The 22878-nt window shown below is 54.0% G+C and overlaps 1 protein-coding gene across 6 annotated transcripts in view; it reads right to left on the bottom strand.

Moving 5' to 3' along the window:
* Positions 1–22878, bottom strand: part of ACOT11 (acyl-CoA thioesterase 11) — a 53813-nt gene that overhangs the window by 14510 nt on the left and 16425 nt on the right. For 2 of the 6 annotated variants that reach the window (XM_053894987.1, XM_053894990.1), the window contains exons 2-7: positions 10000–10210; positions 8992–9061; positions 3959–4028; positions 2766–2864; positions 2144–2279; positions 138–294 (exon numbers count right to left, since the gene is read on the bottom strand). In XM_053894987.1, the coding sequence (XP_053750962.1) occupies positions 138–294; positions 2144–2279; positions 2766–2864; positions 3959–4028; positions 8992–9061; positions 10000–10183 (716 nt within the window). In that variant the 5' untranslated portion in view covers positions 10184–10210. Of the gene's footprint in view, positions 1–137; positions 295–2143; positions 2280–2765; positions 2865–3958; positions 4029–8991; positions 9062–9999; positions 10211–20093; positions 20205–22878 lie in introns of those variants that run through there. The other 4 variants (XM_053894979.1, XM_053894981.1, XM_053894992.1 and 1 more) reach the window with 4 other exon arrangements.

Below are 22878 nucleotides of genomic sequence, written 5' to 3' on the forward strand. Positions count from 1 at the left end.
CAGAACAGCCAAGCTCCTGAAGCCTTGAATGCCAATGCCAAGCTGGGGGTTCCCACCCCTCCCGGCCCAGAGGGAGCTGGCCAAGGGAAGAAGGGAGAGAAAGGAAGGGAAGCAGAGGCAGCACACTCTCCCCTCACCTGGCTGCAATGGTGGCCACGTTCTCCATCCAGGCCATGATCTGGCCCCCAAAGGTATTGCCTTGGTGATTGGCATGGGGGGGCAGCACCAGCTCCACGCTCTCCACACGGGTCCTCTCGGCCGGCACCATGCAGCTGCAGTCTCTACTCTCCAGATCTGACCGGGAAGGACAGAGGGAGGGAGGTGGGAAGGGGAGAAGTTCCCAAGGGCAGACCCTCCCACTGGGCAAACGCAGGGGCCCCGCCACCAGCACGATCTCTGTCATCCAGATTCTTTTACTGACTCAGCACTACGTGCGCTGGCCCTGGGTGAGGAACAGGAGGACACAGGACGGGGGAGAGGAGGCTGTCTCGGGGCAGTGGGCAGGACAGCCACTTTGAGAGAAGACACAGCTGGGTCTGAACCTCAGGTTCAGGTTATGTGACCCGGGCCAGCCAAGTAAGCCTCTCTAAACCTGTGTCCTCAGCTGTGAAGGGGCAGATGTCAAACCCAGCCCATCAGGGTCATGCAGATGGAGTATGGTCGTGACCCGAGAGTGCTTGGCACCGCAGTCAGGAGACAGACTCTCAAAAGGATAGTTCTTCCCTCCCTCTGCCCCGACAGGCCCTGTCCCTCTGGGGCAATGGCATCAGGAGATCCTCAGCAGGAGAGGCCAGAGAGTAGGCAGGGCCCTGCGGGTCAGAGGAGCAGATACTGATACAACCCCCACCCGCCCAACTCAAAGAGGTGCCAGGGAGAGACTTGTCAGGGAGGGCCCATCAGAGAGGTGGCCTTTTGCTTGGCTTGCAGGCTGCTCCGAGATGCCACAGACAGGGAGGGGAGAGCTTGAGGGGGCCTGAGCCAAGGGCTGGAGACCGGGCAGGTAGGACAGTCCCAGGAAGCAATGAGGCCGTGGCTGGGTTGGAGCTGAGGGCAAGTAGGAGGACAGCACCAGGTGAAGACGCATGGCCCGCCAAGGGCCCAGATGCCAGGCTAAGGCATCTGGACTAACCTTTGTGTGGAAGGGCTATCAGGACAAGAGGGATTTAGGAGGGCTGCAGTGGATCGGTGGCCCTGGGGAATCTCAATGACAGTAGGAAGAGCTGGGAGCCCCCCCCCCCCCCGCCCAAGCCATAGCCCCCAGACCTTGCATACATAAGGCACACAGAACTCAGAGCCCCTCTCACTGCTTGACTGAGGCAGCTGGTTGCACCTGTTCTCTTCCACCCTGGGCGGCTGGACCACTTTGAACTGTCCTATAATTAATTGCCTCCTTTAGGTTTCAAGGAAGACTCCACGTCCTAACGCTCTGGAGACTGGTGAGTGAATCCAAGGTTACCCCTCTGGGCCTTTGCCCAGCCTGTGCTCTCTGTCAGGAAAACCTTTCCCTATCTCTCCATCTGTCAAAATCCTCCTCGTCCACAGGGGATCTTTGTGTGCTGGTATAGAACAATCTCCAACATGTACTTTCAAGGGGAAGGAAGGAAGATACAGAACAGTATGTTCTGTATGTTCCCTTTTGGGTAAAAAGAGAGGGCTAAATAATACACAGCATGCTTAAATATGCAGGGAATCTTCTGGAAAGATCTCCCAAAATGAGTAACTGGAGGGAGCCTGGGTTCTGGGGGGGAGAGAGTCTTGCTTTTTATTCTGTATTTATATCTATATGATTTATGTATATATGTGTATATATCTATGTGTGTATATCTATGTGTTCATATATATATATGTGCTTTAAAAAAAAAAAAAAACCTACAGTCTTCAAGGCCACGCTCAACAGTACCTTCCCCAACACGTTTTGGATAACAAAGGGTTTTCCTGACGTCCTAATTCCATCTTCACGGCTCCCGGGAGCTGAGCAAGAGGCCCAAAAAGACCCTTCCCTGAAGCAGACTTTGAAGCGAGAGGGCCATCAGGACAGTGAGTGGACGTTCCAAGGAGACTCCCTTCCTCCCTCTGCCCACTGGGGGCCTGGGACAGAGGACATGTAGCATGCCCGCTGCCCTCCCCACCCACGGCCGCTCACCATCCTGAATGACGCAGTTGGCCAGGAGGTCCTTGATGGTGTCCGCGTAGAGCAGCCGCATGCGCCGCCGTTCAGCCGCCACACTGTGCTCGGTCTTCTCCTCCTCCGTCTGCGGCGTGGTCTGCTTCAGCTTCACCTGTGGGCGGGGTTGGCACGGGGGGTGCTCAGGACGGGTTTCCTGAAACAGCAGGAGTGCCTATGCCCCAGCATCGTCACACACTTGGGGCGGCTGGATAGCTACAAGTCTTTGTGCCCTCTTTGTCCCCATCTTCCTGTTTCCGTGTTGACTGATACATCACTTTCACCCTCCAAATGCCCCAGTCCCATTTCTTGGGCAAAGGCATCCAGGACTAGGGGCATCTATAGGACGTGTGAGGGAATGATAAGCCTGAAGAATCCCCGTGTGAGACACACAGGAGTAGGTGGGGAAGAGGAGAGATGGAAGGTGCCTGGGGTCTGAACACAGGTAGGGGGAGCCGCCTCTGGGGGCTGTGGATTCCCTGAAGCACCCCCACCTGCACCCCTCGGTCAGTCCCCAGCCTCACCACCCTGGTCCTGGCCAGCCTTGACAAGCACTGGCTGGGTGGTCCAGCCGCATTATGCAGCCGGGGATAGCCCCCACCTTGGAGAGTTCCCGGTGGGCCACAAAGGTGGCCAAGGCCTTGCACACGTTCCACTGCTTCTCGGAGCACAGGTCCTCAGAGGCCACCTGGATGCCCACCTGGAGAGGAAGAAAGGGTGGGAGGAGTGAGGAGGGGAGAAACAGAGCTCCCGACCTGAGGTTCCACAGCTCAACGAGACAGGAAGTCCCACCCCAGGCCAGACCTCATATTCTTCTATCACTTACTGAGTCTAGACAGCCAGAAACCTGGGATAGGTTCTGATTCTACCCCTGGATCCCTGGAAAGCCTTGGGCAAGTCACTTCCCTTCTCTGGTCCTTGGCTTCCTCATCTATAAAATGGGAGTGAGCATGGGGACACCTGGCTGGCTCAGCCGGTAGAGCATGTGACTCTTAATCTCGGGGTCATGAGTTCAAGCCCCACATTGGGCATGGAGCCTGCTTAAAATATGAATGAATGAATGAATGAATGAGGGAGTGAATGAATGCAATGGGAGTGAGCATACCTGCCCGGACAGGGTTACAGAGGGAATGAAAATGAGACTGAACCTAGCAAAGGACTTAAAGTACGTAAAACGTTGGCTACATTGAAAAGACAGACATCTGGGGGGTACCCAGGGCATATCCAGAGGCAGTCTGGCTGCCCCAGCCTCAGTGGCCCAGCTGAGGGACATGGCCTGAGCCTGGCGTCCACAGAGCTTACAGAGCCCTGTGCATCACTTAAGAACCCTGCAGCATAGGACTCATGTTCCCATTTCACAGATGGGGAGACAGAGGCTATGGGAGGTAAGCTAACGGACTGCAGTTCAGGCTCTCCCTACTCCAGTCCTGCTGCCTCCAGGGTCAGGCATGGCAGCTGCCTTCCCTGCTTTCCCGTGACCACCTGGCTGCTGAAGAGAGTCTTAGGTTAAGGGTGAAGACCAAGGAGACTGGAAGTCAGTCGCAAATTGGAATCTACGTGACCTGATGACCTGGGACAAGCCTCTTCCCCTCCCTGGGCCTCAGTTTCACTTCTGTGCTAGGGGGTGTTGGACAGGAAGATCCTTAGGATCCCCCCCAGCCCTGCCAGCTGTTTCAAAACTCTGCTGCCTCGACCAGGGCTCTGCGGGTGTGAGTGTGGCCAAGCTGGGGGCTGAGTAGGGAGAAGAGGTAGAAAACCTACCCACCCACCTACCCACCCCTAGGCAGCACCCACCCCACACACCTCCATGCTAGAGTTGAAGGCCCGGTTCACCTTGGCCTTGATATTCACCACTTGTCCGACACTGGGGAGAGAAGCGCAGGAGGTGAGCCTTCCACTGGGGATAGAGTGAGGGAAGAGGGGCCCCAGATATTTGCAGGGCCTCTGCTGAAGGCAACTGGCAGAGAAATGTCATGGCTTACGGAGCATGGTCACATTGGCAATGTCACCGAGTCCTCAAAGCAAGCTGGCAAGACAGTGTTAGTACCTCATTGTACAGGTGGGAGAGTGGAGGCTGAGAGAGGGGTTGTGGTTTCACTCATCTCCCCCTTGTCCAGTGAGTGCTCAAGCTTCTTTTTGCTTGTGGCTCCACAGTCCCCTCTTCAGGGAACCTGCCCCCACCCAAAGCCCGATACGGTTCATCCTCCCAACACTTCAACAGAGGGGGCCTCTGTCTCCCCCACAATCCTTAAGCTCCACTGGGGCAAGGATCACATCTGCTTTGCTCACCATTGACTTCAAGGCCTAGCACACCTCACAGGGTAGGTCCTCCATAGACAGTGGCCTACTGAATGAATGCATCCCACATCTGCTGAATGCCTACTATGTGCAAGGGACTATAAACAAGGGGTGGGAAGGAAAATGGAAACATTAAAGAATGCTTTACACTGTCCCAAGCATTACCTCATTAGAGTCTCCAAATAAGCTTGACAAGCTTACATTAGAGTGGATTGAACACCCGAGAGGGTAAGCCATTTGCCCAAGGCCACCCAGCTAAAAAGTGACGGAGTCAGGGTTCTAGACTGTTCTGTTGATTACACTGGCCCCACCTTTTCCAGGTGCAGTCTGTCCCTCTGGAATAATTCCCGTGTCCAGATGAACAGTCAGACTCCCTAGAGGGGCCACCTCACCTGCTCTGTGTCTAACCGGAGGCACAGAGTGTGCCCAGCTGATAGCCTATGAGGAGGAGGCAGAGGCTGGAGTGACCTTGAGCAAGTCCTTTCACCTCTCTGTGCCTGGGCCACAAACATGGACAGCACAGGGCTAATTTCTTTCCCAAAGGCACAGCCTCTTCCCCAAGGCTAGGAAGGGTCCCTTCCAAGGGGACTGCCTGTCAAGGGGTGGCAGTGGACACAGTGGCAAGAGCCACAAAGGCCTGGGCTCCAGCCAAGTTCTACCGTGACTGTCACACTACTGAGTCGTATGACCTGGGATGAGTCACTGCCTCTCTGAGCCTATCTACTTGTCTGTAAAGTACAGAGAAGGCGTGACTACTGAGGGTCAGGCTAGAGGAGGTAAGACAGAGCCGGTGCTGGGAGCTCCGTGAATAACAGGAGCTCATGTTTGCCAAGGACTTGTCCATTTCTGTTCATGTTGTTAGCGGTCCTAACTGGTCCCCGTGGAAGGGACTGTCGTTTTTTGGAGATGTGTGCTGACATATGGAGGGATGAGTGTCATGATATCTGCAACTTACTTTCAAATAGTTCAGAAAAAAACAGAGAGAAGTCTGTGTATTTACTTATCCATATATAGATAACGCATATGTAGCAAAAAATGTTAATTCTTGAATCTCGCTGGTGGTGATCATTGCACTATGCAACTTTTCTATAACTTTGAAAGTTTTCATTATAAGAAATTGGGAAAAAAATTCCATGATCCCTGAAATAAAAATAACAGTCTATTTTCTGTGGTGCTAAAAAAAAAGAGAGAGATTGGTGTCTCTTCTTCATCCCCCTCCTCCTCCTCCCCCTCCTATTCATCCTCCTCCTCTTTCCTCTCTTTCTCCTCCCCCTCCTCCTCATCCCCCAACTACCCCCCTCCTCCCTCCTCCTCCATCTCCAAAGCCAAGCAGACACCCATTTGGACTCCTGAGCTTTTCTTCCTTCCTGACTCTCTTCCATCCCACAGCTCAAGCCAAAACCGGCTCCTTCCCCAGGGTCACTCCTTCCCCAGGGCCACTGCCCAACTTCCTCGGGGGCCACCTTAAGCCTCCAGCCCCCCAACACTCCCTCCAGGTGATCTTCACACCACAGAGGCAGCTCCCACAAACAAGTCTGAGCCCCATTCAAGCCCTTCCCCAGGACCAATTTACTGTCAAGGGACAGAGGAGCATGTTAAATGACACCACAGTGATGCTAACAGCAAAACCCGGATGATGGAGAACTAAGAGGGCAGATGACCAGGAGAGATTTGGTGAGGGGACAGGGTGCTGGGGGGGGGCGTAGCACCTATAGATAAAAAAAAGACTTGAGGGACACAGCAATCAGTTGCAACCTTATTTGTATCTAGGCTTGGACAACAAAAATAACCGTAAAGCAAAACAAAATGAAAACAGCGGCGCCTGGGTGGCTCAGTTGGTTAAGACTTCGACTCTTGATTTCAGCTCAGGTCATGATCTCATGGTTTGTGAGATCAAGTCCCACGTCAGGCTCTGCACGGACAGTGCGGAGCCTGCTTGGGATTCTCTGTCTCTGCCCCAGGCTCCCTTGCACTCGCTCGCTCTGTCTCTCTCTCTCTCTCTCTCTCTCTCTCTCTCTCAAAATAAATAAAACTTTAAAAAATAGAATAATAGGGGTGCCTGGGTGGCTCAGTTGGTTGAGCGTCTGACTTCAGCTCAGGTCATGATCTAGCAGTTCCTGAGTTCAGGCCCCGCGTCGGGCTCCATGCTGACAGCCGGAGCCTGGGAGCCTGCTTTGGATTCTGTCTCCCTCTCTCTCTGCTCCTTCCCTGCTCACACTCTATCTCTCAACAATAAATAAATGTTAAAAGAAAAAAAATTTTTTAATAGAATACTAAATTTTAAAAATGGAAAAAAACAAAAGCAGTTCCTACCACTTAGAGATACATTTTGAAATATTTTTAAATGGCAAAAACAAAAACAAACAAACAAACAAAACAACTTCTCCAGTTTTCCTCAGGTGCAGCCAGGCCTCTCCTGACCACCAACCATGCTCCTGACCCCATCCCCAGCTTGCCCTCCTTCCCAGCATCCTCTCTGGCTTGCCCTTCCACCCACATCCTCCTCGGCCCAGACTCACCTTCACTCTCTGAGTCCTGTGGCGGGTCCACCCGCCATGCATGCCCACTCCCCACCCCCAGCCCTCTCCTCCCTAGCTACTCTGGGTGCCAGAACCTGCATTGGCAGCAGAGACCTAGAACTGGCCCAGACACAGAGCTCCCCTTGCCTTCCAAGTGTCCCTACATACAGTATTGATGGTACTGAGCCAGTTCAAACACCTCCTCCAGGAAGCCCCCTTTGACTACCCCCTATGCCATTACACTCACCCCCAGACATACAGAAAATGCATCCCATTGGTTAAGAATAAGAGTTCCGGGGTTCCTGGGTCCTCCACTAGCTACCCGGCCTTAAGCAAGTTATTTTGCCTCTCTGTGCCTCAGTTTCCTAACCTGTAAAATGAGGATACTCATAGCCAGAACCTCACAACATTGTTCTGAGGATTAAATAGGTTAATGTATTAAAAAAGCATTACAAATTAAGCATCAATATTAGTTCATTCATAGTGACAAAGGTACAACACCAATTAAAATGTTAATAACAGGGGAACTGGCTGTAGGGTATATAGGAACTTTCTGTATGATCTTCTGAGCTACAACTTTTTTTTGTAAATCAAAAACTACTCTAGGGGCACCTGGGTGGCTCAGTCAGTTGAACAACCAACTCTTGATTTCAGCTCAGGTCATGATCTCATGGTTCATGGGATCAAGCCCCGTGTCAGGGTCTGTGCTGATGGCACGGAGTCTGCTTGGGGTTCTCTCCCTCCCTCCCTCTCACTCTCTGCTCCTCCCCCACTTGTGCACTCACTCCCACTCTCTCTCAAAATAGATAAAGAAGCACTTTTTTTAAAAACTACTCTAAAATAAAAGATATTTAGAGTATGACAAAGCACCCATGTGTCGGAGATCATGATTAGCATGGCACATACCCCTTGAATTCAAATTCTGTTTCTACACCTGCACAAATGGGAGCTCCTGGGGCACAGGGACCATGCTCCAGTTGACTTTGCATACCCCAAACCCAGCGTGGGCCTTGATCAGGAACAGGCGCAGGTAGTGACAAAGGACCGAATAAACGAACACAGGAATTGGCCACATTTTCTCCTTAATTCAACGTGCTGGTACCCAGAAAGCCCTGACTCAATCCTGGCATTTGATGTCCTAGGCACTGATGGTGAGTTTCGGAGGAGGAGTGGAGGCCAAAACACCGTATGCAGCCCCTGCAAGGCTGGGCTGAGGGCTTTGCATCAGTGTAGACAGTTTATTGGTTTTTTTTAATGTTTATTTATTTTTGAGAGAGAGAAGCAAGTATGAACGGCAGAGGGGCAGAGAGAGACACACACACAGAATCCAAAGCAGGCTCCAGGCTCTGAGCTGTTAGTACAGAGCCTGCCGTGGGGCTCGAACCCACGAACCGCAAGATCATGACCTGAGCCAAAGTTGGACACTTAACTGACTGAGCCACCTAGGTGCCCCAGTATAAACATTTTAAAAAGCAACTACAAAACAAAACAAAACAAACTGCAACGTAGTGAACTCCTCATTCTTGGAGGCATGTAAGCGGAAGTTGAATGGCCCAAGTTTCTGACTCAGGCTTTTCCAAGGGACCTTGCCTAGGAAACATTCTACAAGTGACCAATGACCCATAGAGAATGTCCAAGTTCAAAAAGATATGCACCGTTTAAGACTAATGCCTTCCATTCTGCAGATCAGAAAACTGAGGCCCAGAGAAAGAGACTGACCACCCCAAAGTCACACAGCACCCCATGATGCCGCCTCAGCAACATCCAACTCCAAACCTGGCCGCAGGAACCCACCCCGCAGCACCCAGCAGCAGCCCAGCTCCTAGCCCGTGCCTCTCCCAGAGCCCCTGCAGATGGGCCACTACCTGCTCTGCAAAGGCCCTCGGTCTGTCAAGTCAGGTTCCAGGGCTCTGCACGGCTCACAGGCTGACCAGGTGGGGAGAGGGAGGAGGAGCCCTGCGTTGGTGGTGGGCAGACCAGGGGGACCAAGGAGCAGGAGGGGCCACTTACCTGATGGTGTGCTCAAAATAGATATCGTCCATGGAGGCGGTGACGCAGGGGCAGCCAGCGTGCCTCTCGGCTGGCATCAGAAGAAAGCCGTGGGTTAGCATCATCCCCCTGTCACCAGGCCTCTGATCAAATGTCAGGCGGCCAGAGCTAAGGTTGTGCCTCCTTGCCCACACCCACCCTTCTCTAGTTTTCTTCACCTCGCTTACTGCGCCCTGACCCTGCTTATCTATCCAGGTTTTGTCCATCTGGGGTCTCTCCCTTCTGCCAGACTGCAAGTTTCTTGAGGGCAAGGATTTTTGCCTGTCTTGTTCACTGTGGTGCCCCAGCCTGGGAACAGTGCCTGGCTCAGGAGACGCTCCATGAGCAGCTGTTGAATGAATGAAAGATCACACTGGGCTATTCTAGTTCTCGGCCCGCTCAGGTGCCGTACCCCGGTCCAGTCACCTTCACCCACCTCTGTTTCCTTGCCCAAGTCATTCTTACTGGCAGGACTGCGTTCACTACCTTAGTCTCTCCAGAATCCCTCCCCTGTCCCCAGGGCTGAGTCACGGCTTCTGGTCTGTTCTCCCACAGACCCGATTCTGCCTCTTTCCCAGTGCTGGGGGGCAGGTAGATCACCTATCTGTGCCCCTACTGGACGGTGAGCCCCCTGCGGGTGGGAGAGTACTCAGAGCTCAGTTCAGCTCCACTCAACTCAGCAAGGCGGGCAGCGGTGGCCTTTGCTCAGGGCACTCTGGGGCCAGTCTCGGAGCAGCCACATTTGAAGGTGCAGGGACAGAAGGTGCAGGGACAGAGCTGTGGAGGTCTGGGGGAGCGAGGGCGGGCCCCAGCTGAGCGTGGAGAAATTGAAGGGGGCATCTCAGGCGGCTGGAACAGTACGAGCAAAGGGCAGGACGAGGAAGGAGCACGGCGCTAGGGAGGGCCAGTGACCGCCTCTGATAATGGAGGCCTCCCCTCTGGGTGGTGGGGCCACCGGTGGGAGGACAGCTGCACCAAGCACGGGCTCACCGGACAGGCAGGCCGTGGTGTCGATCCACTTGAGCAGCTGCCCGACGCTCAGCTCGCCGCGCTGGTTGGTGTGGCAAGGCAGCACGAGCTGGCTCATCTGCACCTCGGTGGGGTTCCGGTACCCCTCGCCGCCCGCCATGGCACCGTCGTCTTTCTCTGCGTGCGAGGCTGACTTCCGGGACATGCGGCTTGAGAACACGGAGGCGAAGCCCTGGGAAGAGGTGGGGACGGGAGGTCAGCTCACTGCAGGATCTCCGGGGTCCGTCCGACCTGAGACCCGACTGCCACAGGGAGAGCGGACGGCGCCCCGGGGACACCTCCCGCCAGACCCCAACTCCAAGAGTGGCCACCACCCTCAGACCCCAGGAGGCTCGCTGGATGCCACTTCCACCCAGTTTCCTCTTGGCCAGCACCCCATGTTCACAGGACCTCGGACCTCAGGGAGGGGGAGGGGAATCCAGTCCTTCTCCCTCCAGCTCGTGGGCCAGTTGGTTCAAGGTCTGCCTCAGATTGACCTTCATTCTTGCAAGACTCCCCCTCTCTCTGCAGGGAGGCCTGGTGAGCCCTCTAGTAGTCAAGCCTGGGGATCTGTTGTCAATAAAGTAGTCCAAGAAGCAGCCGCTGTTTCGCCCCCAAAGGGCCCTTCCTCGGGCTCCTTCTTTCTGCAGACGACACCAGAGGCAGCACCCCCGTTGGGTGTCCCCCTGTCCCGAGCACTTGGCTTTACGACTAGGAGCGCTCACGCAGTCCCTGAGCAGCTGTCTGAACCAGGCCAGGGCCACAGCAGCTTGCAGCTGGCGAAGCAGCCGAGAAAATCCTCAAACTGCTGAACTGAGGTGAAATTTCTGCCCAGGGCCCGGCTTGCCTCATTCCCTGGGCAGAAGGGGTAGACGAGCACCCGGCAGCGGCCTGGATGGGGTGGGCTGGGGAAGGGGGGGCCTCCCGTCTCTCTGGCCCGCTGTCCCTAAGAGGCCGTGAATGAGAGCTGGGGACACCTGCATGTGTGAGAAAAGTGACACAAGTTCCGATTCTCACGGCAATGATAACAGCCGCTGCCAATACTGATCTAGCGCTTACTAAGCGGCAAATACTCTCTTCTGAGCACTTTGCGTGTCCTGATTCCATTTTATTCATGCAAAAAAAAAAACAAACAAAACAAAAGCCTGAGGTAGGTTCACTGGTGCCCTCGCTTTACAGGTGATGAAATGGAGGTCCCAGTACGTGGCAAAGTCTGGCTGCGGCACAAGGTCTGGCTGCAAAGCCCGAGGTCCTACCCCCTACACTACACGGTCTGCTCCTGGGGCTGAGAAGAATCTAGGGCCCTGGGCCTGGACTCAGCAGCAACCAGTGCCATGACCCGACGCTGACCCTACCACAGACGCACACGGGGTCAAGGACGGCTCTCGTGCTGGAGTCCGTGCTCCTTGAGTAACCTCCCCCACGAGGCTCCCGTAGCTAATTCAATACGTTCAAAGCACGCCAGGGTGACTTGTTCAAGGTCACTGACCCCCAAGGGGCAGAAGTGGGATTCAAACCAGGCCTGTCTGACCCAGAATAGCTTCTGGGTTCCCAGAGAGGCATCTTGTTCCCGAGGGCCCCTGGGTATGACCAACAATGCCAGACTCCGAGGAGAGAGAGGAGGGCAGCCCCAGCCCCAGCAGCCTGGGAAGAGGCCTGCAGGGTGCCAGGCTGCCAGGCTTGCAGGCTCCTGTTGGCGTCTGGCAGGCCACTGTGGTCCAAGCAGCAGGACCCGTCACCATGGTAACCCCACTGCCAAGGCATTTCCGGCCTGTTGTGTGTGTGGGGGTGGGGAGGCGGCTGCATGATGTGGTTGCCTTTCTGGGTGTGGGAGATGGTGGAGGGAGGAGGCAGACAGATTCCATTTACCCACGCTCTTCCCAAACCCATGCCACAACCAGGGGTTCTGGGCAGAACATTCCAGAAAGAAGTGAAAGAGTAAGTTAGGGAAATGGGGGAGGCAAGACACAGAGGGTGAGTGGTCAGAAGAAAGGGAGCAGACCATCGGGGGTTTCTGGGCAGTTCCAGGCATACACACGGGGAAGCCTTACACACTACGCCTCTGCTTTACAAACCTGTTTTCACATCTGCCACCTCACTGGATCCTCCCAAGGAAGGCAGAGGGTGAGGACTGCTGACCCCATTTTACAAAAGACGAAAGTGAGGACGGAAAAAGCCCTAGACCAGCGGTCCGGACACCTGAGGTCCAGTCCTCCCTCTGCTTCTCACCTACTCAGTCTCCACTCCCACCAGCCTCCTATTTCCTATTCTATGAAAAAGAGTCCCTGCCCTCCCATTGAACTGTACATGCCTGGAGGCAGGACCTTGGCCTTGTTCAATCATTCATTCATTCACCAAGCATTTCTCCTTTACCCTGGACCTAACATTGAGAGAACAAAGATAAATTGGTCCATTCCCTTTGAGAAGCTCCTGCTTAGTGCTTATGCTTAGAAGGTCCCGGCACACAGTAGGCCCTCACCAAAGGTTTGTAGAGGGACGATCAGAGGCAGACTTGAGTTCAAATCCTAGCCCTGTCCCTCTGGTGCTATGTGATTCCGGATTAAGTCCCCTCCCCTTCTGAACCTCATCTGTGACTCGCTGGGCAGGCAGAGGCAGAGGAAGATTGCCAATCCCTAAGGTACCCCCAGTTCTGGTTTCAGGATTCTGGACTCTAACCCCGCAGGGTTCTAGCATGTCCAGCTGACATTTCCATTGAAATGGAAGCTGAGAAGTCCTGTCACCCTGTCAGACAGGAAACAGCGTGATCTTCTGAGCAGGGCTGAGCTCCCAGGCAAACTGAGGGCCAAGACCTGCTGTGGCTGTCCCCCTGTCTCTTCAAAGAGAGGGGCCCAGAGCCCCTGGGCTGGAGCACGAGTAGAAGGGACAGAGTAGCACTGGCGGGCCCAGGCACAGCCTCTCAGACTCCAACTCCTTCTTTGGCTCTAAGGCAGTCTGCCCACACCATGGCAGGCCAGGCTGGCCCTCCTCCTATCCCAAGGTGGGCAGGCAGCCAGCCTGGGTGACAGGGGCGTGTGCAGCCCAGACAAGCTCTGGCCAATGGGGCCCCAGAGCCAGGCCACTCCTCCCAGGGCCAGTCACAGGAGAGCAGAGGCCCTGGATGGAGTCAGGGACTGCAGCAGCCAGGCAGGCTGAGCCAAGACAGCTGACAGGGAGGGCAGAGCCTGCTACGAAGGTGGAGAGGGCACCCGGGGGTCAGAGATGTACCCTCTCAGATGGCAGATGTGCCTGCGGCTGGCCCAGACCACAGCAGACCTGGCCAGATTTGGTCATCCCAGACTAGGTCTCAGCTGGCTACACCATGGGCTCTGCGTCCCTCCTCCCAGGCCACAGGAGGCATCCCGTGTCACAGACCTGCTGCGTCAGAGCAGGAGAGGCCACTTTGCCCAATCCCTTCACAGCTGAGGAGACTGACACACACAGAGGGACAGGCTGGTCCAGGGTCATAGAGCTGAGGAGCCAGGATGAGCCCCCCTCAGCCAGGGCTCCTTCTAGACGATTTGACAACAACCCCACACAAACAGACGACCTCGATGTCCTCTCTCTCCTAAGTACCAAGTCCCAGTGACCCTTCCCTAAACTCTCAGGCGCCCCCTCTGCCCTGACAGCTCAGGCCCTGGCTAGGCACTGCCTGCTCACTAGACTGTCTCCGCAGCCTGTCCCCAGGCCTGCAGTCTCTCCACCTCCTTCTAGCTTCCACAAGCACCAGAAGGATCTTCCCAAACAGCAAATCCACCAACACGACAACCATAATTTTCTGTACCCTGTCTTACAGGACCACTAGGTCTGGCCTTTACAGCCCCAGCCACCCATGCACCCACCCCCATCCCCCACATACTGTGGGACTTCATTCTGTCCCTTAGGACCACACAGACCTCTCTGAAGAGCAAGCCAGACCAGACACCTCCCCTGCTCAAGACTCCTCAATGGCTCCCTACTGCTCTCAGGATAAATTTCCTGCCAGGGCCCCCAGCAGCTGCTCTCCCAAGGTCTAGACCACATGCCATTCCTCAGAGCACCACTCTTACCCAGTTCCTTTCCCCACCATGTGGGTGCTGCTTCTGCCTAGGATCCCTTTATCTGCCCCGTGTGCTGGGTAAGCTCTTCCTCCTCCCTCTTCAAGCCCCCACCACCTCTTCCCCAAAGAAAGTTGGGGCCTCCCTGGCCCCACAGCCTCGTCTGTCTCCATCACAGCCCCAACCAAACTGTGTAGTCACTGTTTTGACAGCCACCCCCCTCATCAGATAGGCATTCCCTTGGGACAGGGACAGACTCAGTCCTACCACAGAGCAGGTGCTGAATAAAACCTACAGAAGAGGAAAAGGAAGGAAAACCCTGGTGACAGGGCAGTCCCAGACCTGAGATGTGAAGACAGGATGGTTTAAGGGGCAGGAAGGACACGAAGGGGGAACAGAACAACAGTGGCTCAGGGGATGGGACCAGGAGGGCAAAAAGAAGCAGGTAGGAAAGTACTAGTGCCTGTGTGGGTGGAGTCAGAGGGAGAGGGGCCAAGGAGTCTCTAGAAACCGGGGAAAAACTCCCAGAGAAGGTTGTGACTCACAGTGATGAGCCAGGAAACAAGACCAGTGAGGGAGATCTTAGTGCCTTCAGGAACCATCTGGAAAAGGCCTAGAGCAGAGGAGACCCACCTACCCTGGCAGGGAAGAGCAGGCTTGTGTGACCTCTCAACCGACCCACCATGACACGAGACTGTACACAGGCCACCGGGGTCCGTCTGGCCTGAGTTCAAGTCTGATTCCACAACTAACTCATGTGACCTTGGGCAAGCTGCCCAACCTCCGTGGGCCTCAGTTTCCTCGGCTGGAAGAATGGGATTATAACATGCACTTCATTGGTACGTATGTCATTGTGGGGATGAAATGAAAAGAGATTAAGTGTTTAAGGCTCGTACCACACCCCCACCCCCACCCCCGCCCCCGTTATGACCAACATTTATTGAGCACTTACTGTTAGCATTATAAAGCTGAGTTGGGGCTTTCCACAGAAATATAGCTGGGAGAGACCCAAACATAGTTCACACTGACTGTTTACCTAGCACTTTCTCATCTGAGTTCACCAGAACATCAGGGCAACCCTGTGAGGGGTTGTTAGCCCCTTTGAGAGGTTTGGTGAGAATTCAAAAAGCCAGTGACAGTGGAACAGACATTCAGGCCTGTGTAGGAGACTGCAAAGCCCATGTTCCTCCCTCTCCACTTCCTGAGGGGGTGGGGACCAGAAGGCAGGCCCCAGGGGGGCAGGGAGAAGCAGCCTTTGGCCCACCCTAGGGAGCCACGGGCCAGGCCTCATGAAAGGCCTGATTGTCTGAGCCAGGCCACTCCGAGCAGCGTGAGGAAGCCATCCAAACTAGACGCCCTGTCTGCACAAAGCGGGAATCCAGCCTCTCAGAGAAACAGGGTGGCCTCCTGGAGGTTTCCCACTAGCAAAGCGGCAACATTTGTCAACATCCTAAATTCCGCCTCGGGCCTATTCCCCCATCTTCCTCCCAAAAAAGGCTCTGAGGCAGCCTGCACATGCACAGCACACAGACCCCACAGGCACCCAGAGCTGAAATGCAAACAAAGCTACGGAACCAAATAAGGGAAGAGAGGATTATGTTAGGAATCCAGTTGCACAAAGATGCGGCCAGAGAGAATTGCATTTCACCTTGAGATTCCCAGCAGACATAAAAAGGCGAAAAGGGGTAGCAGTGGGTACCAAACTCATAGAGTTAAAAGCAGAGAGCTCCCATCCACGAAACCAGCTTCAGGGCCGGGAGGAGGACACCAGGGGGCTGTCCCGTCGCCTTCTGATTGTCATATAACGTGAGATCATATCTTCACTCTATAGGATAAAACAATGGTCCCCAGTGCCCTCTACAAACATCCTCATTCTGCCTCTGGCCACAGGCTGTGTTGGCACTTGACATTTTTTCACGATCATGGGGTGGGAAAGGTAGAACAGGAGACCAACATTTTGTGTTAAGCATCTCCCACACCAGTCCCTTGCTTAACATTTACTGAACACCTGCTGTGCATCATGTTCTATGCCGAGAAATTTCATATGTGTTATCTCAGTAATTTTTACATCTGCCCCGTGAGGCATTGTTGTTCTACCCATTTTACTGATGAGCAAACTCAGATACCTTGTTTCTGAGCAAGCCAAAGTCCACTTACATCTCTACAGAATTTCTACAGATTTTTCAAGGGCCTTGGAGACAGGGAAGATGGAAGAGATTCTTCCAGTCTGACACTCAGCGAGAGGAAGTAAATGACTCCAAACATGCAACCAGTCAGTGACCAAAAAGAGTAGAGGCCAGGACCCTGAGTCTCCATCCAGAGCCCAGAGTCTGGCACAGGCTGATCAGGCACTGGGCTTCCCCCTTCTTCTGACAGCCAGCTCTTATGCTCTCCCAGTATGAAAGAGGGGGACGGGAGGGCCACCAACATTCTAATCCTGCCCTACACCCCCACTCTGATGAGGAAGGGAGGTGGGGTATGGGGTACAATTGAAACTCTGAGCTAAGGACAAGCTTTCCTCAGGGTAGCTCCATCCTTCCAGAAGTAGAGCTTCATGGGACATGGGACAAAACTGAACATTCAAGGGGACTTTTATCAGTTCCTCATCCCCAGAAGACCTTGGACAATTATTTTACCTCTCCACGTGTCAGTTTCCTCATCTGCCTAATGGGCATAATAAAAGAACCTGAAGTTATAGTGAGGATTATAAAAGACAGTGAGCCCACTAGAATGGCTATAACCAAAATCATGGACAATAACAAGTGTTGGCAAGGATGTGGAGAAAACAGAACCCCTGCCCATTGCTGGGGGGAATATAAAATGTTTGACCCACTATAGAAAACGGTTTGGCAGGTCCTCAAAAAGCTGAGCATAGAAACACCATATAACTTTGCCATTCCATTCCTACGTATATACCCAAAGGCACTGAAAACAAGGCCTCAAACAAATACATATACACACATGTTCATAGCAGCACTATTCGTAACAGCCAAGAGGTGGAAAGCATCCAAATGTCCGTCAACGGATAAATGGATAGACAAATTGTGGTATATCCATATAACACAGCATTAGTCAGTAATGAAAAGGAATGATCGATACGTAAAACGTGGATGAATTTCAAAGCCTCATGCTAAGTGAAACAAGCCAGATGCAAAAGGTCACACAGTGAATGGTTCCATTTATATGAACTCCCCAGTACAGATAAGTCCATGGAGACAGAAAGCAGATTGGTGGTCACCAGGGTCCTCCTGTCCCCAGGAGGAAAGGGGAGAAACTTCTTAAAAGTTAAGGGGCTTCACTTTGAAGTGATGGAAAGGTTGGAACTAGATAGAGGTAGTGGGTGTACTAAGTTCCACTGCACTGTACTTGAAAATGGTTGGGGCGCCTGGGTGGCTCAGTCGGTTAAGTGGCCAACTTCGGCTCAGGTCATGATCTCATGGCCCGTGAGTTCGAGCCCCACGTCAAGCTCTGTGCTAACAGCTCAGAACCTGGAACCTGTTTCAGATTCTGTGTCTCCCTCTCTCTGACCCTCCCCTGTTCATGCTCTGTCTCTCCCTATCTTAAAAATAAAACGTTAAAAAAAAAAAAGAAAATGGTTAATTACGTTATGTGTATTTCACCTTGATAAATTAATATTATTTTTTAACTCTTAAGAGTAACCATTTTAGACAAATAACAGGGAAGTCTGCTAATTTAACTTAAATTAAATATAAAATGTCAAATGCATTTTTTTAAAAAAGATATTGGAAGCAAGAGTGTTTAGCATGGTAAAAATGTTAGGTTTCATGATTAGCTGTCTAGGTCTCAGTTTGCTCATCTGTCAAGTGGGACATTTAACTAGATAGTCTCCAAGACTCTTTTTAACCATGAAGGGTTTGGCATACAGGAAGAACTCCTTACCAAGGCCCATGAGGCCCCGCAGAGGGGCTTGCCACACCTCCCACCACAGGGCCTTTGCTTATGCCAGTCCCTCTCTCTAGAGTGCTCTTCACCTCTGCAAAACCTACTCACCCCCCGTGTCCATCACCTCTTCCCCACTCTCATGATCCTGGCACCACGTACCTCCCCTCTCTAATACTCTCCACTCCACCAACATTCAGTGCACCGTGGGAATATTTGGATGGCCTAGACCAGAAGACACAACAGGCAGGAGCCCTGTCTTTCTCCTCCTGGAGTCCACAGGGCCCAGCACAGCACCTGGCTCACTGTGGACCAAGTGAATGAGTTTGTTCAGTGGGTCCCCAACCTCCACTAGTGTCACCCCATGTAGACACTCACCCCAGGGAGAATGCCGGCCATGAGGTCAGGTGAGGTTCCCCACTAGAGACCCCACTCCCACTCCTGCACCCTCACCCCATTCTAGAACAGAGAGCCTAAACACCACCTGCCTCCCTCCACCCTCAAGGGTAAAAATAGCCTTGTCTGAAATCTGACACCTACCCTCAGCCAGGTCATCTTGAAAACTCCCCCTGTCCCACTGAGAAGCCTGCTAGGGGCCAGATGGGGTGAGAAGGGCATTTTCTGAATGCTTTCTCATTCATACCTCATATTTGAGGCATTGTCCCTGGGAAGGTACCCAGGGGACCTGAGCCTGGAGAAGTCCCAAGTCCTGTCCAAGGTCCCCCAGCTCTGAAGCACAGAGTGCTGGCCTCTAGCCTCCATCTATACCACAGCCCCTTCGTCCACTGTGAGGGTGGGAAGGGCTTTGGAGATGGATTACAAACTGCTTATTTGTGTGGACAGGGAAACAGGCATGGGCGGCTCTGTCCAAAGGCCTTCAGAGTCAGGCAGACCTTGGGTAAGCTATTGAGAAATTGTTTCCTCCTTGGGGGGGAAGAAAAAAACCAAATACCCCCACCCCATCTGCATCCAAGAGTAGCATGAGAATTAAGGGAGGTCCCCAAACCAAAGGCACCCGGCTAACTGTGAAGTGCTGTGCACATGTGAGGGGGCAGTTGGCTGTCAGCGGTCTTGGTTTCTCACTTTGGGGAAACGGAACCATGGGGAGCGGAGACAGCGTGGGACAGTGGGTTCCGGAGGTGGGCAGAATACACGTGAATCCCAGACCTGCCCTCAGAAGCACAGGGGCCCCAGGCAACTTGCTTCCCCTCCTCCCGGTTCAAGGGCAAGGCACCCCCACGCACCCCTCCCTCTCTGTAAAGGAGTACTTTGCAGCCTGTCCTGAGGTGCAAAGGAGGGAGCAGATGGCAGGTGTTTGGTAAATGGTGGTGGTTCGCTTCTTGTGAGTCGGAGGGGGGCCTGCCGGAGTGGGCCCTGCCCTCCCGGAGCCAAGGTCTAGATGGCAAGTCGCAGGGAACAAGGGGATACACTGAGGGAGCTTGCGTGGAAGCTGGAGGACGAGGCACTGGCTGCGTGTGGCCCCCCTGCACGGACCCTCACGCCCACCCCCCTGTACTGTCTGGGCCTTGCCCTGTCAGTGTGCCCCCCGACGAAGGACCCATGGCCTGGGAGCACAGTTTTTCATTTCTCTGGCCCCACCTTCCTCATTTATAAAATTGCAGAGGAGACTGAGAGCAGTCACCCTCCCACCGTCTTTTTTCAGTGCACCAATTTTTTAAAATTTCTTTCAGTGTTTATTTATTTTTTTTTAATGTTTTTATTTATTTTTGCGACAGAGAGAGACAGAACATGAGCAGGGGAGGGCCCCAGAGAGAGGGAGACACAGAATCGGAAGCAGGCTCCAGGCTCTGAGCTGTCAGCACAGAGCCCAACGCAGGGCTCGAACCCACAGACTGTGAGATCATGACCTGAGCCGAAGTCGGACGCTCAACCAACGAGCCACCCAGGCGCCCCGTCAATGTTTATTTATTTTTGAGAGACAAAGAGACAGAGCACAAGCAGGGAGGGGCAGAGAAAGAGGGAGACACAGAATCCAAAGCAGACTCCAGGCTCTGAGCTGTCAGCACGGAGCCTGACCCGGGGCTCGAACCCACAAACCAGGAGATCACGACCTGAGCCGAAAACTAATGCTCAACTGACTGAGCCACCCAGGAGCCCCTCCCACCTTCTTTAAATATTTACCATATGCCAGGTACTGTGCTGTATGCACCATCTCATTTCATCTTCACACACAGCTCTGTTATCCACTGTTGTTCTCTCCATCTTGCAGATGGGAAAATAGAGGCTCGGGAAGGGCAGAGTTGGGGCTGGAACTCAAGTCTGTTTGACTCAAAGGCCGAGGCTGCTGGGCCACTCTCGTCTTACTGCTGCATCCCGCACGTTTGTGCCACAGTCGAGGGCCCTTCCAGGACGGACGGACACACACACACACACACACACACGCGCGCGTGCGCGCGCGCTCTCCTCCCCTCACTGCAGGCAACAGCGATGGTAATCACTACCGGGTCCCCCTGCCCTGTCTGGGGTCAAGGCACTTGTCCCACGGATGCTCAAGGCCCAGCAGCCTGTGAGGGAGGGAGGTGGCCGCCACCGGTGAGGAACCCGCAAGCTCTCAGAGCTGAACACTGTACTCTGTGAATCCTCAGATCTCAGGACACTTGGTGTCGGCTAGACTACCTCTCTCGGGTCCAAGAGTCTCAGCTACCGCACGTCTTGGCGGGGGTCCAGCATGAGCTTGCTCACTCCCAGAGATGGGGGGCTCACTCCTTTCTGACATACACCCTTCCACTGAGGAGTAGGCCTGCCTGTTGGAGCTCTTCTGTGCCCCCCACACCACTCACTGCTGCTTCCCTGACGCTCCCCGCCTTGGGGCTGTTTGCTACCCCCTTCCGCCTACCTCCAGTAAACCCCGGAAAGAGGTAGGAGGGATCTGAACACAGGCAATCTGACCCCCAGCGCGATCGGCCCCCACTGTGTGGCCCTTCAGGGGAGACGAGTCTGATAGTAGCCAGCCAGAAACCCACATTCACGGGCAACACCCCCATGCTAGAGCCCGTGGCAGTGAGGTGGGCTCTGTGGGGACAATGAGAGAAAGCCCAGCCTCTCCCCTCATCACAGCCCTGCCTGTGCTCCCTGACAGAGAGCCAAAACTGCCACCAGACCTGCCTCTGGTCACCATGGCAACAGGCACCCAAGATCCTGCCCCTTTACCTGACCCCAAGACCCTCCAGGATGGCAAAGGGGAGAGGGAGAAAGAGCCAGAAGGGAGAAGTGGGGAGAAGGGAGATTACAGAGAGAGAAGGAGGAAAAGGTGGGAAGAGAGAGAGAGAATAGGAAACCCTGGGGTCACAGCACAGAGGCTGGGAGGGAAGAGAGCAGCAAGGAGAAGCAAGGAGACAGATACAGGCACTCAGCAGAGGGAGAAGAGGCAGGAAGGCGCCCCCTCCCAACTCCCCTGCTGCACACATTCCTCAGGCCGCAGCTGCTCTCAGCCCTGCTGGAGGGATTCTGGCCCCGGGCTGGGACTTCCCAGCCCAGGAAGCTGGCAGCCCAAGGCCCCTCTGAGGCCCCAGCTCCTTCTCCAGCCCCTGCGGGCCCCTTGTGCAAGGGATAGGGTCCTGTCCTCCCCAGCAGGTGGGGCCCCTTCTCCCACCCTCAGCAGGAGGCCCCCCCCCCCGTGCTCCCCAGTTCTCCTGCCTGCCCCGGGCCCACCTTTCACACAGCACACCAACGTTTTCTTCCCTAAAGTGTTCAAGAAACCATCCCTAAGCAGAGTGGCCTGAGTGAGAGCTCTGACGTTATCCATGGACGCATTCCTTACACTGGCAAGGTGTGAACCAGGCCTCAGAACAGGCCTAACAAAGGAACACCAACCTCAAGGGGCTGCTTCTAAGGCCCCGAGTCACCAGGCCGAAGGGGTAGAGACCCAGAGCTGGGCCTGGACTCTGGCAGAGGCTGCTGTGCTGAACAGGTGCACCGATGGTTCTCTCCAGGCACTCACCACACTCCAGAACCTTCCCTCAGCCCCAAGTTCTCCAGCTGCAAGATGGCCTTCTCATACCTGTCCCCACATGCCCTACACTGTCTCAGAGGAATTCGAGAAAGGTTTGTTGAGGAAACAATGAGCAGGACAGAGAGAAGGAAACAAACAGGAAGGCCAGGGGGCTAGCGGGAGGGCCGGAGCAAGGTCCAGTGGACAGAAGCTATGTTAGAACCCTGGCCCCTCCTCAGTCTCCCTGGATAACCTTAAGCCATTTACTTCGAGCCACAGGAATAGACACATTCTGTGCATTTTGCATTTGCACAGACCCAGAACATTGTAAATGCTCAATAAAAATGTAGAAATGTGTTAAATTAAACCTGGAGGTATCTCCAATGGAGTGTCACATTTGTCTGGTCCGTTCAACATTTGACCAAATGGCTGTAACGAAGACAAACCCAGTCACACATGGCCACCTAAAAGGCTGTAACATATAAACATAAAACCAAGCAGATGAAATGAACGAGATTCGTGGTATCCGCCTGCATTTAAGTTTTTCTGTCGCTCTTTAAGTTATGTGGCTGCTGGGGTGGCTCTAGCTTGATGGCCGTGTCCTCACGATTTCATCCGTCTACAACAGTGACAGTTGCTGCTGAACGCCTCTGCTGTGGTGACGGTGGAGGGTGGGGATGTGTTTAGGGCAGGGGATTCTGTGACAGGAAGGAGGCAGCCTCCAGCGGGGTGAGACCCAGCCCTGGGAGGGGGAGTCCAGGGGAGGGGTGGCATGGGAGGACAACCAGGCAGGAGGGGGACAGCAAGGAGGCTGTATTGCATGTGGCCTGGTGATGGGCTTCAGGCTACAAATCTGAGGGCTGGCCAGGTCAGAAGACAGGAGGGTCTCAGTAAAATACAAAACTAAGACCAGGGACAGCTGGCTCAGCTGGTAGAGCATGTGACTCTTGATCTTGGAGTCATGAGTTTGAGCCC

This window comes from Panthera pardus, unplaced genomic scaffold (assembly GCF_024362965.1).
Source record: "Panthera pardus isolate Hobbes unplaced genomic scaffold, ASM2436296v1 HiC_scaffold_11, whole genome shotgun sequence".
In the NCBI taxonomy this organism is placed as follows: domain Eukaryota; kingdom Metazoa; phylum Chordata; class Mammalia; order Carnivora; family Felidae; genus Panthera; species Panthera pardus.